Genomic DNA, 18,715 nt, shown 5'->3' on the forward strand with positions numbered 1-18,715 from the left:
GCGCGAGGAGGAAAGTGGCAGAGAGGGTGTTCGAGATCCTCAGAGGCGGGTGAGAGGCACTGCATATCCTATATAATATGCAGTGCATGGCGTCGCCCGTATAATACTATAAATTATACATTATGTTACTGTATATTATATATTATCCCCCAAATCCTCTATCCAGCCACGAAGGAACACCCCACAACAGTCCAGAGAGAGTTCGTCATTGATGTGATAATCAAAGATCAATACTTGACCAAATTGGGATGGAAATTGGCGATACCGACCAGCTCCTTCTCTGCCTTCTCGGAGAGAGTCATCGGGATCCTGAAATCCTTCAGCAAGTTGTAGAACTCACGAGCAGTGGCCTTGAAATCGTCCTCCTGGACCGAATGGCCCACCCCGTGGATCACCACCACTTTGAACTTGCCCTGCATCTGGGCGATCGTCAGCTCCTTGTCCAAACGCTACTTCTCAGCCGTTAGCAGGATCTTGGGAACGTGGATGTTGAGGAAGATGTGGGAAAGACCCTTGAACCAGCCTGAATTAAAGTAAAAGTACCCATCCAATACTTTTCGGTCTATTTTAGCTTCACCTTCCATCCCCACCTCTTCTGGCCGTTCTTATCGTACTCCACCAGTTGGGGCGGCATCGATACTCTCGCAGATTCCAATTTCCTGAGCGTGCAGGAAGTATAGCTGGATAGTGTTATGAGTACCACCACTTGATGGCGGAGTCTAGGGAATCGAAGTGTTTGGGCCTATCAGCGATGATCTGGTTCATGAAGGGGAGCGCTTCGATGGCGGTGCCTTCGACCACGTCGATGACGATGCAGCCGACAATCCGCTCCAGTTTCTCCAAGTTGGTCAGCGCGTCGACTATCCTGCAGGCGATGGACCCGCCCAGCGAATGCCCCACCACCACCACGTTCTTCTCAGGGAAACGCTGCAGCAATTCCTTGAGGACCTCGATGGTCTCGCTGCACAGGGTCTCAATCGAGAAATCTTCATTGTTGTGCTGCTTCTTCGAAAAACCGTGGCCCTTCAAATCGAAGGCCAGGACGGTACCGAAGTGCTTCACCTCCTTCGCCAATGTCGCGAAACTTAGAGCAGAATGACCCGCACCGTGGATGCAGAAAAAGATCACACCCTAGGTACCCGCGCGGAAGACTGAAGTGCCCTGGATAGGAAGACCAGTACGTCGGACAAGTGGAATAGTTCGTCGAAGTAACCGTTCCAGGCGAGGGGAGAGTAGTTTTTATGGGCGGAGGAATGGACGGAGTCGTGGGTGGAGTTCTGGTGGAAGTTTTTATTGAGAGGGGGCATTTTGGTGACGCTGAGTGGCGAGAGGGGTACGGATCGAAGTCGTCGTTATCGTTGTTCATCGCTTCTCAAGGGATTATTATATCCAACCAATCCAAAAAAGTTTAAAAATCAAATTTGAACCATCGAAGTCCCTCCCCATAATGGACCAGCCACTTATGTCCACAGTGCAAATAATGAGATAAGGTGGGCGTATCACTGCGGTCACTCGCATTTCAACTTGAAATCGAATTCGGACATGGCGATTCCAAAGGCCTGGAACAAATTAAGCGGGTGTCTGAACTCGAGGGCGAAGGTATTCTCATCGATTTTTCCGAAGACGATGAGGCTGGGCGCCTTGTCCTCGTCCTTGGGGTCGTAGCTATCGTCCATGAGTATGAAGTTCTTGATGGAGGCCTGCTTGACCCGCCCGCCGAAGTTGAGCGCGTAGGATTTCAGCCGGTCGTTCCACCTGGGCTGCTTGTTGCGCAGGTTGATGACGGTGGGCGGCTGGAAGGTGTTCAGCGACTACTCCTCCGTCAGCTTGTACAGGTCGAAGTCCTCCACGTCCTTGATGCGCGGGATCACCGCCTTCAGCTTCCTGGGGCCCTTCATGCCCAGGAAGTTGCTCTCGTACTCGATGTAGGCCATGGAGACCCTGAACTTGGACCTGTCGATATCGTTGTTGGGCTGCTGGCCGTGGTCGTAGAGCTGGTAGACGGACCCTGCGGCGTTGCCCCTGAGCTTGCCGAGGTAGGCGGGGTTGTTCTTGTCCATCTCCTTGGTGAGGCTGATGTAGTAGTTGCAGCCGATGCAACCGCGCTGGTTCTCGCAGAAGAGGATGGGACGCTGGTCCTCGCCGATCGCCTGGTAGTATTCGCTGAAACCGCTACTGTAACGCTTGAAGTAGACGAAGGAGTGCTACCCCTAGGCAAGAGGAGTATAGATGGCAGTTTTGCGTTCGGATTTATTGAAGCCAACCTTGTTCAAAATATTATGCATGAGGACATACGTTTAAGTGGATTTCTGTGCCTAATTTTTTTTCTTAACCATATCCATAATGGTTTCCTGCTCCCTATCCTCGTCCTCGCCGTCCTCCTGCTCCTGCTCCTGCTGGTTGCTCTCCCTGAGCGAATCCTCCCTCTTGAGCATGTTGCGGCCCTCCTCGACGGTCAGCTCCGAGAAGTTCTCCTAAACTTTTTTAACTTCGCTGAGCTGTTCCTCCTTGATGTCCTCGTCGGAGTCGATGATGGCCTTTTTGTCCCTCTTGCCGCGCTTCCTCGGGTTTTTCTTGGGGGACACTTCCTCCTTCTCCTCCTTCTCCTCTTGGGAAGGGATTGCTGTTTTTCCTGCTTCTGGGGCTATTCGAGGATATCGTCGTCGCCGAAATCGATGAAGTTGCTCTGGTAGCTGCGGTCGTTCTCCTTGAGGATGTTCTGCTTGAGCTTGTGGGGGTCGAACATGTCCTCCTGCTTCTACTCGATCTTGTTGCGGTAGTCGGCGGTCGACTCGTCCATCACGCCCACGATGTTCTCGTCGTCCTTCTCGATGAACTCCTTCTTCTAGCGGTCTGCGTAGATGGAGGTGTACTGCGCCTGCGCTTGATGTTACTCATGCTAATTCGATATTTATTTAATTAACATACGCCTCACCATATTTATAATTCATGATCAGCCTCAGGTCCATGCTCGCCCTTCGGGGGTCATTGAGGACAGCAACTTTATGCCTGCTGGCTCCTTCTCCAGCCCTAACCTTCACTTCCTCTTTCGGTTTCGCCTTCATGCAGCTCTTCTAGCGCAACAAAAAGCCCCAGTAGCTGAGTCCCATCTTCAAGCGCCAGACCAAGCTCAAGGGACACCTCAAGTCCAAGGCCACCAAGAACTACTCCAAAAACTCAACACCAACGTCCGCAAACAGAAGCAGAAACTCAAGAACCACAAGGGTCTGCTCAAGAGGATAAAAATAGTAACCCGTTAACTATCCAGGTCGGCCCACGCTGGGACAGGAAGTTCAAATTCCAATCGCCAGGCTCTCGCCATTTGCACAGACACAAAAGCAGAGCCAACTTGATCAGGAAGCGACGCGTGAGATACGTGCACAAGGCAGATATGGAGAAGGTGAAGAAACTAATCCCCTACTTCAAGAGGAAATCACTCAAGCAAAGATACTGATCGTTTGTGGATGTCCAAGATATAAATGGGATCGGGTGTATATAGGCAAGGGGTATATATAGGGGATCAATAAGGGAAACGATGTGACGATAATGAATTATGCATAAGTGAGATCATACGCTTTTGGCTTCGATTGACTTGAGCAGGGCATTGAAGTCTCCTTTTTTCCCTCCTCGCACCTGTAGAATCCTTTAAAAGTCCTGCACTGTGCCTCCCTCCATGAACATCTCGTATCTCTCAGCGAACTCTTTGTCCGGCAGCTGCATCAGCTTAATTATGTTCTCCGGCTTCGAGAAGCTCTTATTGACGAAACCAATATAGTTCTGGAGTGTTTTTTGGTTGCTATAGGCTCCTGAATAGATAATGGGTTACGCTGGTCGGTCTTGACGATGCTGAGCAGGGTCTCCTTGATCTCTGTGATGTCCATCTGGAGGAACTGGTAGGCAGTGAAGGGCAGTTTCTTGCATTTGTAGATATTCTGGATCAGTTTGTTGGCAGCCAGGGATACAATCTTAGTCATGTAGAAGGTGAGATAGGTCGGCTCCATCTCGTCCTTTATCTTGAGGAAATTGGCCTTCAGCATCTCCTTCACCTCCTTTATATAGGTGGAGACGTCGGACATATCGTCGATCTTCTACCACTGCACCCGCGACATCTGGGAAAGACTTCCCTCCATCTTCTGCTCGATGGAGGAGATCATGGCTTCGATGGACCTGCTGATGAGGCTGAATCTGGGCAGGAGTACTTGGAGAAGACTTGCTATTCGTTGTTGAACTCGATGTTTTCGACGAAGGCGGGATCGATGGCGGACTCGAAGACCTCCCTGACGCCCTCGATGATGTTCTTGCAGTACTCTGCAGTGTTGACGATCCAGCAGATGTTCTCCTCGAAGGTCTCGAGGTTCCGCCTCGACTTGTCGAAGCAGCGCTCGCTGTAGATGATGAAGATCTTCTTCACCACCCGCAGGATGTCCAGCAGCAACTGCCCCTTCGAGTAGTTGCTCGCACGACGCACGGAGTTCTTCACCCCGTGGAAAAGGACCAGCGCGGAGTTGAACACCTTCAGCTCCGATAGCTTGTCGTCCTATAGACTCTTGAGCAGGGCTTCGGAGAGGGCCTACTCTTCGCTCTTGATGTAGGGCATGAGGTAGCGCTAGAAGGAGTTGGAAATCGACCCTGTGAACTTGGGCAAGGCCTGGAGGTCATACTTGTTCTTCTTTTCCCGCTTGATGTAGTCGCTATACTTGCGGGTCATCAGTTCGGTGATTTTGGTCTAGAATTTGATGGAGAACTCAAGCGACTTCATGAGGATGGCCACGTTGATGGTGGAGGCAGTCCGTTCGAGGATGTTGGTGATGTGGATCCGGGTAATGGAGCAGAACTCGTACAGCAGGAGGCAGTCCATGCCCCACTCGATGGGGATCACCTTCCCGAACTTCTAGTTGAAATCCTCCATCTTTCGCTTTATGAAACCGAAACGCTTCTCCGTGTTCTAGAGGATCGCGTTATCAGGGTGACCGTACTGCTACTGGTACTGCTTCAGGATGATCTCGTTGATCGATTGTCCGAATTTCCTCCAGTAGTTTTCCCCCAACACTTCAATGACCTTGGCTGCGTGGCTGATGGCCTACCCCTGGGGCGGGCTTGAGGCGTTTTCATAGGCTTCGAAGTCCTAAATGATGACCTTGAAGAGCTCTTCGACGATGAGTCCCTTCTCCTTGTAGAGGGACTGAATCTGGGGGATCTGGTCGTACTTCTTGAAGTACTTGGAGAGCTCGTTGAAGGCGGAGAGGAGGTTGGCGATCATGTCGTACTCCTTGTGCTCGCAGGCGTCGCGGAGCTTCTCGAGAGCGTCGACCATCATGATGAACTTCTTGAGCGCGTCGATGCTGAAGGTCAGGTTCTTCTTCGCGATGTCCAGACTCTTCAGGTCCTTGCACATATCGTACACGATCTCCTCGCTCTTCTTCGCCTTCTCCTTTATTATGCCGATCTCTCCGATGATCTCCTTCGACAACTGCCGCGCCTTCTATATCTACTCGCTAATCTCGATGTTCATCATCGCGTGCTCGTGGATCTACTCGATCAACTCCCGGTTCACCTCCGAAAGCTAGGCGTTCAGCTTCTCGATCTACTGGTCCAGACCGATCAGCGACTCCTCGTCGGGGAACTTAGAGTTTAGGTAAGCGATCGGGTCGAAAGTGGCCTACTCGAATTATTTACTCATTCAAATCTATCTGTATATTGCAAAGGGTACGCCGCCATTGGTGAATGGAGGAACGGGTACTCGTAGATATGAAAATGGACATAAGATCACGATCATTCTGTGCAGGTGATGGGAGTGGTCTCTTTCTTGATGGGCTCTCCGATGCTTCCGGACTGATTCTTGGCCTTGAGCTCTGGCTATGGCCTGGGGTACAATTTCTCCAGCTATTCAATCTGCTTGGCATTGGTGGGGTTTTCCAGGTCGGCAAAGTAGAACAAATACGGCAATTTGGCAGTATAGGAGGCAAAGGAGGGCAGATCCCAGAAATAGGGATGCTTCAAGGCCTAAAAGGGAGTGATTCTGGCCTTGGTGTCATAGGTGAGCATTTTGCCGATCAGTTCAACCAGCTCCCGTTCGGGCTCGTACTTGTGGAGGATAGCCTACCAGGAGGTGGGCTTGATGGCGGGGAAGTTGTAGTGCACGTTCTTCTCCTCCTCGTACAGGTTTATGTAACGCTGCGGAGGAGTACCCAGGATCTTCATTATCTCGATCAACTGCTCCTGGGAACTGTCCCCCGGAAAAATAGGCTACAAAGTGAGTAACTCCACTATTATGCAGCCGGCAGACCATACGTCTATCTCGGTACCGTAGTCAGTGGCCTGCATGACCAGCTAGGGGGCGCGGTAGTACCTCGAGCAAATGTAGGCGACGTTGCTCTACTCCTTCTAGAAAATTTTGGCAGAACCGAAGTCGCAAATCTTCAATTAGAAGGTCTAATCGTTGATCAAGACGTTGGGAGGCTTCAGGTCCCTGTGACAAATACGGGTGAGCTGGATGGGGCATGGAGTACCTGCATGTAGTAAAGAGCCTTGAACATTTGAAATGCCAACAGTTTTCGGATAGCTGGCGCAAAGGGCTTTTTTAGCTTACGCTGCTACTTTATGAGGAGGTTGAGGCTGGAAGGCACGTAGTCCATTATCATGCTGAGGTAACACTCCTGCGTGGGGAGGGGAGTACGTCTCTGACCATTTTGAGGAAGTATTCCTTCATGGCGACGATATTGCAGTGTTCGGTGCGTGCGATGATGCTGAGCTCGCGATTTTTATATCGGCGATCCTGGAGGACCTCCTTGAGAGCCCACTATCTTCCATCTTTGCGCCCTTTGCCTGCATGGGTGGATATGTACGAGGTATACTTTCCCGAAGGTGCCTTGGCCGATGAGTCTAACCTTCTCGTAGAAGTTCTCCTGAATGTGGGGAGGAGTACCTCTGAGACCAATTTGGTCTTTTTGTTGATATCGACAATGACTATTTTGTCCTTGAGCATGTTAATATAAATAAAAGCAGAAAGTGCAAGCAAACTCCTAAGAACGGAGGGGTGGGGAACGATGGGGATAATTTGGATGGACGGCAGGGGGATTGGGGGTGGATTTGGAGGGTATGGATGGAGGAAGGGGTAAATGAAATAAAAATGTTTTAGTTTTTTGGATGATATGAGAAGCGGGCATATAGTGATGATGTGATGGGGGAAACAACTCCACAATCAAATTTATAGTATTTTATCAGTATGATTGCATAGATATTTGAATATGATAATCAATTTTCCCGAATTCCCATCGCTCTGAGCCTCAATTTGGTCCCCACTGCCATTTTCTTATTCTTTGGAGCCACTCCATTAATCTCGTTTTTTATTTTGGTGACCATGTTTCGTATATATTCCCTGCTTTCCTACATTCCTCTCGTTTTTGTCTCTATCTTTATGCCATTCTTTTTTTATTATAGCGAATTTCTTATCGCATTAGCTGAAACGCTCTAAGCTTCCGTTCAACCTTTTTGAGACTAAGCTAGCTTGGAGTTAAGTCTTAAAGACCCTCCTCCTCAGTATCATCGGTCAAGTAGCCCTCAGTGTTCATTGATTCGCCAGAATGAGTCATTCTTTCATTAAAAAGTATGCAGCCTGCCGAGAGGATAAATTAATAGCACTTCATGATCAAGAATATGAAAAGTAACGTAGAAGACATTAATATCGAAAATAGATGACATACACATCTTTAAGCATAATATGCAACATTTTATGAGTTTGAATCTGTGGCTTTGGAGGATAGTCGGTCATATTAGTTGAAAAAAAAACATTATTTTTCTTGGAACTTTGCATTCCTTAATTTCTAGCAAAAATCAGCAAGTTAGACAGCCTCCTTTGTCTTACATAAAGTGGTAGAATGAGAATTTAAGCTTTTTGTTTAATGATTGACAATATGTAGCAAATGATTAAAAATCATTAGGCGACTCAAGGCCTTCCTCCTCCATGCCTCATTGCAATGCGTAGCACATTTTAGCAGATGGCCTGTTCCTCTCTTTTGCGGGAGAGTTAGAACGTTAGCAGCTCGCTTTCCCTTTCGATCTTTCGCAGCTCGTTTGTTTTGTTGAGAAGGATGTCTTCGTTTTCGGCGCGTTCGATTAACAGGTCATCACGAATTTACTCGATGACCTTCACATTTGCCACTTCTCGTGGAGTAGGATGAGGGACGGGTTTTCGGGTTGGTTTTAACATTTTTTCAATTATAATACTAAATTTTATCAATACAAGGCATCTATACCATCAGAATCAGCCGATTTGCCGTAGTTTTATACATGAATTGCAAAGTTAGGAAGAGATGTATGCTAAGCTGTTGCCATTTAAGAATTTTACAGTCGATTTCATAAAAATCATAATATTAGCATCGAAACATTGCTATTCCGTATGCAAATGATTTCAAGCATCACCTTTACCGAGATTCTTATGGACGTAGCAGCAGCTTTGCTTTTTAATACTTTTAATGTTTTTTTCACAATTGGATTTGCATTGTACGTATAAACATCATCACAACAACCAAGCGCTCTCGCTTGATCCTGACTGAGCCCTTGCAAAATCTCTTGCATTGTCTCCTCAGCTACCTTAGGTTATTTCACAGAGCTGATCTCTCGGCGATAGCACGATTGCGAATGATTCCGTTGTCGATTTTCTCGTCAACCTCCAATATGGCTTCTTTTAGATCGTAGATTCAAGTAAAGCTTGGTTGCATCTAGCCTTTCTACGTAAAGTATCAGTTGCATTATAATTCTATAAAATGCAGAAGTCTTGATATTTAAACCCATCCAATAATTCTTATGACAATATGACATCTATCTATTATTGCAGATTCTTATAGCATTTTCAGAATAAGAGCAAAGGCATTTACAGTGTTTATAAAGTATCAATACTTTCTGGACTTGAAATCTCTGCTTCTGGAGTGATTGTTATTATCCCGATTAAAGTTATTCCTCTGCCCATTATTGCGATGGTCTCCGGAGTTGTTCCTGTTGTGGTTCATTCGGTTGGGGTCAAAGCTCCTCTTCACTTCCTTAGTGATCGAATTCTTCCTGTCGCTGATGTTGAAATCGTGGATGTGCATGCCCTTGCTCTTCTTCTTGCAGATCAGGACGCGGTAGAGGTGCGCAATCTACCACAACTCAGCGTCCATCTACTTCCCCGGAGGGAAGATCAGCTTGAACTTCGAGAAAAGCTCCTTGTATTCCGTACGGTACTTCTTGTAGTATTCCAAGAAGTTCATTGTCTCCTAGATCTCCACCCCGTGCTGGAAGAGCAGCGTCCTCAGGTTGTCCAGATCAATCAGCCACTAGTCAGTGTATTCTATCTTGCCGTCCTCTGTCTTCTTGCCGACCGCCTATTCGAGGTAGAACCCGTAGACGTTTCCGTAGGGATTGGTGAAGTTGGTCCTGTCGAAGCGAATGGAGAAGTACTTGTTGCCGTAGACCTTGCTGCCGTCGGACTGGTAGACTCCCTTCTCCTCGATCTTCTTGATGATGGTGTAGCTGTCGGGGATGGTGGCGATGAAGACGCCGTCGATGAGCAGGTTGGACAGGATGGAGGCGAGGCCCTGCCTCAGGCCCTCTTCCGTCCCGAACATGTAGTGGAAGCACAGCTGGGCAGATACGATGTCGTAGTAGGAGTGCTCAATCTCATAATAAAGGTTGCGGGAAGTGAAGTCCTGCACCAGTGTGTAGAGCCTGTATGGCTAGCGACTGCCTCTCCACCTTTCCTCGTACTGCCTCTCCACCTTTCCTCGTAGCTCTTCACACACTAATCGCTGAAATCAACGGCCACCATGTACTGCACTCTGGCCAACCTCCACTTGGGGATATCTTGGCCTCTTCCGCATCCGATATCGAGGACGTGGAGGATCTTGTTGTCGGTGTTGGCCTTGAGGTCCAGTTCCTTCTCGATGATCTTGCACATGCGTTTGGTCTGGGTCTGTATGAGGACTGCCTTGATCCAGTTGTTGAATGTTTTCAGGTCGTAGGTTTTCTTGGTCTACCGCTATTACTTGTTCACGTTCTCCTGGGCCTTCTGGTCGTAGTTTTTCTTTATCTGCTCTTTCTACATGAAAGCGCCTTTGAAATATATATATGGGATTGACGATTATTTATTCTTTTATAGATGGATCGATCGATGGACATATATATAAGTTCAATCATCTTAGGGATGAATTCCGACCGTTTTTTTAACGTTTTCCATTTGGCTCTTTGGATGATCCGTTTTGGTATTTTTATGTACCTCTACATCCCTAAATAAATTGCAAATTACCCAACATTCAAGGTAGCCTCCATCACAGGCAAAGTAAATCTCTTCATTTTTCCAAGCAACACAGTTGATTGATTTTTTGGACTACCCAAGAAGCTTCAAAACTTCATCTTCTTCCTTGATGTTGTAGATGCGAATGGTACCCTATTCGCTAGTGACTGCTATGTACTTTCCGTCCTTGCCGCCCTGGCTCATCCTCATCAAGTTTTTCTATTGGATGAAACCGGTCAGCTTGTAAAGGAGGCTGTGGGCGGCGGTAAGAGAATATCCCTGGATTTCGCAGGGGGCTACATTGGCAAATACAACCTTTTCATCCTGGGAGATCTAAATAGCGTACACTCTTTTTTCGGTTTGGATTATTTTCTATACCCTCTTCTTTTCCATGTTGACCAAATTGATGAAGCCGCTCCCCCTCTCAAAAGTCACCCCGTATATCTTCTTCTTATTCTTGGCGTATCTGGAATCCGTGAAGGGAGTGTTGGTCTTAAAGAGAGACTTACGCTACAATTGCTTACCCTGGAACTGGTGCACAGCGATGACTGCATCGTGGTCGAACGTCATCAGGTTTTGCTAGAAAAAGAGAGCGGTGGTGATCCTGGCCCTGTGCATATCTATCGTGTGCAGCAGTACTAGTTCCTTATCCCATATCTTAGCCAACTTGTCCCTGCCGCCCGTGCAAAAGGTCTCGCCCGGGCCGATGGAAACAGTAGTGACCTTGTCCGCGTGGATCTTGTCCTTGCGGTAACGCACCTAACTTCCAGCCACGATCAGGGCATTGCTATCGCAGTCCACCAGCAGGATGCTCGCCCCCAGGAAGTGCATGAACCATATCTCGTTGCCGAAATTAGCGTATCCCACCCTGCACTCGGGTAACGCGTTTGGCCTCTAGAAGAAACTCTACAAAAGAATGGAGAGCCCTTTGTGGTCGTTTTCGTAGGTCTCTGCAAAGAGGAGGGAGAAAGCTTCTATCTTTTCGGGACAGTACTGCGGTACGATGACTTCATAGATCTGCAGCGCTTCGTCGATCTTGCCCTCCCTCAAATAATTCTGAATCGAATATTTGCAATAATTCTCGACAGCGTTCCTCCTCTCCCTCTCGCTGGCGTTCCTATCCTTCATTATCTCCACAATGTCCAGCTCCACATCCTTATCCTTGTGCAGGCCGGACTACTCCGCCAGCACTCCAGCGGTATTGCTGAGCTCCAATTGCTATAGGAGCTTCACGAAGGAGGAGATCTGCATCGGAGGAGGAGTACCAATTCTTTCTTGCGCTATTCTTGAACTTTCTGCATGGGTCGGTAATTAAATTTTGTTTATATGAGAAGGCTATGTATGAACTATAATGGTGGGTTATATATATGATCAAGGAGAGACCTCCATCTAGCGTACCGCCTGCATTATGCAGTGATAATAAATGAGACAATAGTTAGTCTAAACTATCTTCTTTTCCTTATCAATTTCCCTTTCAATTTCCGGGTACATAACTTTGAGCGTCCTTAGCTCCTTCTGGAATTTGATAAGTTCGACGCCTGCTCTTTCCGGACTGAACATGAGTTCGAGAATGGGCTCGAAGAGCAATTTGGTCTTTTTGACGATTCCGCCGTCCTCGTTGTTGAGGTTGAAGAGGGTGGAGCTGAACATCTCCTGGATGATGAGGAGGGTCTTGTCCTTGGTGAGCTAGTAGTGAGTGATGATGTAGTTCTACCAGACGAAACTCTCCATGACCATCTTGATAGTCTTGGGGACTGAGATCTCGCCGATCAACTTGTTCTTCTGCATTATGTCGAAAAAAGGCTTGCTACTTATTGTCATATGCCCAGTCTTAGTATCGCTTCCTGTCCCTTTTTCCCGATTATACAGAAACATCACATCTTAATCCTTGATAACAGTGAGCTAAAACTCAGTCCTTAGATTCTTCTCCTTGGGCTTATTGATCTGTTTGATCTCTCTCCTCGATTCGTACAGACTGTACTCCAAATGCTTGAGCGGCATCCGCACCGTATTCATCGTGTCCAGCACAGAAAGGATCTTGTAACATTACCTCGACTCAATCGTCGAGTAAAATAGACAGTAGTTCGAAAGGAAGTTGTGATGCATCTATTATTATAAATCAATACCAAACATATTAGAAGAGAGGATAAGGAAATCGATAGCGAGGAGAGGAGTTATGGTGATGGGATAGGGTTAGGAGAGGGCTAATATGGGACATGCTTAGCATATTGACAGATCATCCAGTGCGCAACACGTTCTTGCTGCTTGATACTCCCAGGGTGTTCTTGAATAGCTCGAAAGCCTCGGCGCGCTTGCTCTGGGGGACCTGGTGGGAAGCGCCCTTTATGATCGCAAAGGTGACGCCGTTGTACTGCTGGGTCCATCCGGCGTGCTGGTCGTTGGCGAAGAAGGGAAGACTGGGTTAGGGGAAAAGTACTAGGTGGAGGAGGGGACAAGGTAGAGGGCCTCCAGGTTCTTCATGGTGTCGGTGTAGGGCACAACATCGTCCCAATCTCCACTGTAAAGCACGATGTGGTAGTCTCCCAACTTGTTGAGCAGGTACCTGTACTCCTTCATGGATCCCTCGACGTTGATGTAATACTTGCCAGTGATATCTTCAGCCTGTATCGGAAACGGTTTACACAAGGTCCATTCCACTAGACTCCATCAAGAGCGTGGTACTCTTTGGCATGAGCAGTGAAGTAATCGACCAATCCATCGAAGAAGGCACAGGGCGCTCCGTTCATTCCCTGCTCCGGATCGTACTTGCCCTTATTGGAGGCAACATTCCTCAAGATGCTGGCCTGTCCCTGCATGCGTTTCCTGCCCTGGTCGGCCTCGAGGAAGGAGTCGTTATAGAAGCAATAGCTGTAGACATTGTAGGGATTGATCTAGTCCACATTCTCCTGGAACCGATACCTAAAATACCTGCAGCCGGCCGATTCGGCATCGACGTAGCAACTGCCCCGGTAGTAGGGGATGAGGTCGATGTCGATGAACTCGTGGTCGATCATGAACTCGATACTGCTCTTCTACAACTCCCCGTTCTGGAAGTTCATGATACCGTTGCCCACCATTATGCCCTTCAGGTTTATCTTCTGACCTGAACCGCCGTTGTTTGAATAGTCGATCAGAACAGCCAGATCCGGAATGTATTTACCAGCGTAAGATTCACCGGTTATCCAGAAGGGGTTGGCTGCGTATTATGAGAAGCCTGCGAAGAAGGATTGGACAGCAGCGAGGTTGTCGTTGGCTGTTGAGATGTCGTTGTATTAGAATTTCGGATCAGTGTTGACAGAGTACCCCACTCCTGCTGGAGACTCAATGAACAACAGATGGGAAATTGCGTGCCAAGAGTAGGGATTGGCGATCAGCTTGTCTCCCTTCTTGTACCGAGCTCCCTCCTCCAGGTAGAAGGGGCCAATCTATTGCAGGAATCCTGAGTGGATGGTGGAGTACCTAGGAGGGAGGAGCAGCCGGGGCCTCCGTTGAGCCAGAGCGTGACGGGGGTGTTGGTGCCATTGTTGTTGGCGGATTCGATGAAGACGTAGTGGAGCTTGCGGGTGCTGCTGGAGGTGTTGAGATAGCCGGACCATACTCGCTGTTTGAAAACATCGGGGTATCCCTGCATAGGCGGAGGAGTACTGGGACAGAAGTCATGAGATCCTTATCGATGGCGGAAAGGACGAGAGTGAGGAGGAGGGTGTTGAGGAGAAGACCTCGTATCATTTAATTATAAATCTATTATGGGGATCAAGGGTAATATCCCAGTGCATAATCAAGGAGGGATGGGAATGGATGGAAAATGGGATATATTTTATTGATATGGAGAATTTGGTGTAATATATAAGGATATCATAACGAGCATCTAAAACGTATAATGATTAAATGGATATATTTTCCATAAATGTCTTAATATTTTGGCTCACTCCCTATCTTTTCCATCCTTTCGGGGGATATTTGGCTCCGCTGATTATCAAATCCTGCCTGTAAGACCAATTATGCTTGAATAATAAATAATTTTATCCAAATGTAGGCCCACGCTTCCATCAGGTACCAAGAGGCGCCCGGAGAGGATATGGCCATCAGCAGCCTCCTCGAAATCGACCTCAGAGAACAGGAGGAAGTCAACATCTGGGAAGATAGGAACATGAACAACCCCAACATCCCCAAGAGAAGAACCTACTCCTTCCATAAACCACAACCCAAGCATACCACCCCTCACGTCCACCCCCAATTCCAAAACCTCAAACAATCGCGATCCAACTATCAGCTGGCCCTCCTGAAGGAGACGTCGCATGACCCTGAGAGTGGGATTCCGCAGCAAGACCATTCGAGTTCTCTCTTGCTAGCCAAGTCGTCCCAATTCAACGAGGGCGAGTACTGGTCGTCGCGGGTGAACTGGATGTCGGAGGAGAAGGAGAAGGGCCACAGCAGCCAGCCCAAGCTCAATAAGAAGTTCTCGTTCGGCTACGAGGTCAACGGACGCAGGAGCGGCAAGAACGGGGGCAGGTACGGCCACGACGATAAAACGCGACAGAACGAGTACAAGACCAACCTCATCTACAGCCTGCTCACCCACAGGGACACCTTCAGGAAATAGCCATCGCCCAGGGCAAGCGGAAATAGCAATGCGAGGAATACAGGCAGAGGAGGGATTTGGCAGCCGGGCAGGGAGGGCAAGCTGAACAGCCAGGTGCAGCAGTACATGCGGGAAACCTTGAAGAAATTGTACCTCAAGAATAGGAACGAGGACAACCATGGACCTGCTCCATCGACCAAACAGTCGGAGCACTCCTCCATGATCCGGGAGCTCCTCATCAACATCGAGAACATCAAAGATTTCCAAAACAGCAAAAACGAAGAGGAAAATACCTCCTCCTCCCACTGTCTGAAGGAGAATGGCAAGGAGTCCCTGCAGGAGCTAACGATAAGCTCCAGAGTCCCCCAGCGGAAGTTGCAATTGCTGGGCCATCACCAGCAGCAGGGCAAGCACGTGCTGAACCTCAACCAGTAGGCCGAGAAGTGCTACCCCAGTCGGTCCATCCACAACATCACCCACAAACTGCCCCCAGCCATCAAGATACAATGATTTTCACATCGTAACTACTCCCAACAACCCAATTCAACCCTACCGACCAGATTAATCCAAATGCACACAAGAATATAGGATCAACTGCCCCGCACCAGCGGACGGATGAAGTAAACGCAGACAAATGCCTCCACCACTAGCCCAATGCTGAGCAGGAGGATCAACCGATTGTCCTCTCTGGACCTGCTGCGTATGAGGTGCAGCAAGTTGCCGGACAGGTTGATATTCCTGAGCACGCTGCTCATCTTCTCCCTGGCGCCCTCCAGCCTGCCGGTCTGGCTCTGCAGCGAGGCCAGCACCTCTCCGGCCATCTCCCGCGTCTCCCGCGCGCTGCCCGCCGCCACCATCAGCCGCGCCTCCTCGTCCGCCACGTCCCCCTCCCCGCCCTGAGTCAGCTCCCAACGCTCACGCTCGCTCAAACGCTACTCCCCCTTCGATTGCTACGTCCGCACCTTCTGCTACAACTCCTGGAAGTACTCCCGCAAGGAGTCAACCGTTCGCAAGGTGCTCTCCATCTCCTGGCCTGAATCATAGCAGTAGTACCCTCTTGCTGCAATCTCCTGCAGGCCTGCTTCAGCGTCTCCAGTTCTGCGAGGTTGTTCCTGACTATATCCCTGAGCTATGGGATGAGTTTTTGAAAATCGGCTCTGAGTTTGTGGACGGGAACTCTCGACGATCTGGTATCGGTGAGCAACCTGTGGAGGGTGTCGAACTTGCGGTCGTAGGCCTAACGCTCGAGACGGATCTCGGTCAGTCGTTCCTTTATTTGCGATTTTGACTGCATTGCCAGAATTATATAATCACAAGTGGACTACACAGGGTAAGCAGAGGACTGGGTAGGAGTGGGGTTACTTGAGATGGAAATTATTTTTGGAAATATCGGGTGGGGTATGGGATATGTGGGGTAACTTTATAGGAAATTAGAGAGTACGGTATTGATTTAAATCATAATAAAATTTGAATTCGAAACAAAAAATTCAAAAAATGACTGATTTCTCAATTGAAGACTCGAAGACAAACGGAAGGTGGACGAAAGCGTAGCACGAAAAATTCCTGCTGGGTATGTTTGGTCCTATCCAGGCTTGCAGCTCTACGGCAAAGAATGGAAGAAGATCGAAGCACTGGTCGGCACTCGCAGCGGAGCGCAGATTCGATCCCATGCTCAGAAGTTTTTCATCAAGACCAAGAAGGAATGCAATCCGGGAGAGACTGCCGAGGAAGCCTCGGAGAATACCTCTCCCGTAACTCAGATTCCCTCCGAAAATTACTCTTACTTCTTATCCAAAATGTACTCGATTGGCTATTCAGAGTGGGCAGGTTTTCTAATGAGGAGAATTTTGACTTCTGGGGACACTTGGTAGACCACAAGAGCACCTGCGTATCTCCTCGGCCGATCCGCAAGAGTTCATTCATCACGGTATCATCAGACTCCAACGAGGAGGAGAGACGCCCCTGCAAGAGGATAAAGACGGACGAACTCATATCCCCAACCGAGCAACATTGAGATGGATAGATTGATATTTTTCTATTATTTTTTTGAAAATGACATGGATGGAGGCTGGATCACCAGGGGGTTATGCTCAGCAGTAGGTGGGTCAACTGCGCGATATCCTCAGAGTTAGTACTGTTGCAGTAGAAGAAGTGGCCCTTCTCGATGAACTCCCTCAACTAACCTCCGCTCCGCCCGTCGTCGTCTCCCGAGGACAGCTTGATCAGCTCATCGCAGATGGGCGACCCTGGAACAACGATGATGGGTATCTCGTTCTCTACGCAGAGCCTCACCTCGTCGACTATGTCGAACACAGCATCAGCCACCAGGATGCTTACGATTTTACAACGAGCCACGCCCTAGGCTCTCTTCTTGCCCTCAGCGATACGCAGACAGACGTCTACCTTGAACTGCACCTATCCTCCCCACTTCAAGTCCTTGTCTGGGTTGTCTGCATAGGTATTGTTTTACTAACAAGGAAGAGATGGGTGTGTCCATTGGCGAGTTCGGTGCCGTCGACTTGCGAGGGGTTGATTTTGGGGAACTTGATTTCCCCCTCTGGCGCGATTCCGACTAATTTGACTCCCCGCCTGAGGGTGAACTTCTCGAGGCCTGAGGCGAGGCCGTTGTCGACGATGACTGCGTCGGTGTTGAAAGCGGCCCTGGCGACGCCGGCGTAGAACTTGCCCCTGCCCTTCTCCATGGCGCCGATGATGTTGATGACCGGGGTCATGTCGTTGTACTTGAACTTCTCGAGCATTTCGCGGATGGGGAGGTTCTTCTTGTAGATGTTGGCGACCTTGATGAGCTTGGCCAGCTTTCCGCCGGGGAAGAGGAAGTCGTAGGGCTTCCACAGTTCCTCCTTGCTCTTGGCCACGCTCACCAGCGAGTTCTTCAGCCGCTCCTCCGCACGCTCCTCCTCCTTCTTGGGCGGACTCGGCAGCTCCTCCTTTGATTATATGTTTTCGGCGGAGGGGCGAGGCGACTCCTCCTCCTTGGCTGCCTTTACCGGACTCTATTCTTCGTTCATTAATGAAACTTAATATTATAAATGCAGGTGTGAAACAGAAACTGCAGGGCTGTAGGAGAGGGAAGTATGTGTACATTATATCAATAGAAAAACGATGATGATGTGTTCTTGATTGGCGTTCGGATGGAAGATAAGATTGTTATATTGAGTAACTTATATGGATAGTTTTGTGATCAAAGAAGGAGTGCTTCAATATGTTTTATGTGGGTAATGAGGAAGGGATTGATTTAATGCTATTATAGGGGATTAATCGCATCAAAAGCATACATTTAGCCTTTTAATTTTTTTGGTTAATGTGATCATGCTCATGTTCAGACTCACCCCAATCACCCAAAGGCTTTCCCATCCCAGCCATCAACGCAGCCATCACAGTCACCCTACTACCCATCAGCAGGAAAGATTGTAGTCTTCCCCACCACCATTTACTATAAGGCCGGCGAACAGGCTCTGGTCATCACTGCGTCAAACTCACTTAGGTATTAAATACAATCCATATCGCCATCATCCATTTTAGTAATCCAAAAATACACCCATTTTAATATTCCATACCTATTTCATGCATTTTTTAATAGCTTTATTATCTATCATAAATATCTTTCAAAAATAAAGTAAAATCTTAAACAATAAATATTTTTGAATGCAGAGACTGTTTTTGAAGATCTTTGTAAGTTTTTCACCTGATTCTATGCCTATTTGAATCCCATCGTTCCGTTTAAACTAAAAAGTTCTGCTTATTTGGATATCGATAATAAAAAAGATTATACACTTTGGTTAAAGAATAAGATGACAGATGATGGTTTCCCAACTTTTCCTCAACTTTTTCTCAGGAAGTCA

The 18,715-nt window shown here is 48.2% G+C and overlaps 1 protein-coding gene across 1 annotated transcript; it reads right to left on the reverse strand.

The window, feature by feature from the left end:
- Positions 1-227: 227 nt before the first annotated feature.
- Positions 228-1,307, reverse strand: LOC116244931 (protein phosphatase methylesterase 1). The gene is made up of 4 exons (XM_031616725.1): positions 1,140-1,307; positions 701-1,065; positions 578-659; positions 228-449 (listed from the first exon to the last, which is right to left on the reverse strand). Exons 1-4 carry the CDS (start codon positions 1,305-1,307, stop codon positions 228-230), a joined length of 837 nt encoding a protein of 278 aa, XP_031472585.1.
- Positions 1,308-18,715: the final 17,408 nt, after the last annotated feature.

Source organism: Nymphaea colorata, unplaced genomic scaffold (genome assembly GCF_008831285.2).
Source record: "Nymphaea colorata isolate Beijing-Zhang1983 unplaced genomic scaffold, ASM883128v2 scaffold0393, whole genome shotgun sequence".
In the NCBI taxonomy this organism is placed as follows: Eukaryota; Viridiplantae; Streptophyta; class Magnoliopsida; order Nymphaeales; family Nymphaeaceae; genus Nymphaea; species Nymphaea colorata.

Excerpts from the sequence above, each read along its gene's own strand:
- LOC116244931 (XM_031616725.1), bottom strand. The coding sequence starts at position 1,307 with ATGCCCCCTCTCAATAAAAACTTCCACCAGAACTCCACCCACGACTCC. Across the intron at positions 660-700 it reads GACTCCGCCATCAAGTGGTG|GAAATTGGAATCTGCGAGAG; the intron begins GTACTCATAACA and ends CTGCACGCTCAG. Across the intron at positions 450-577 it reads AGAAGAGGTGGGGATGGAAG|CGTTTGGACAAGGAGCTGAC; the intron begins GTGAAGCTAAAA and ends GCTGAGAAGTAG.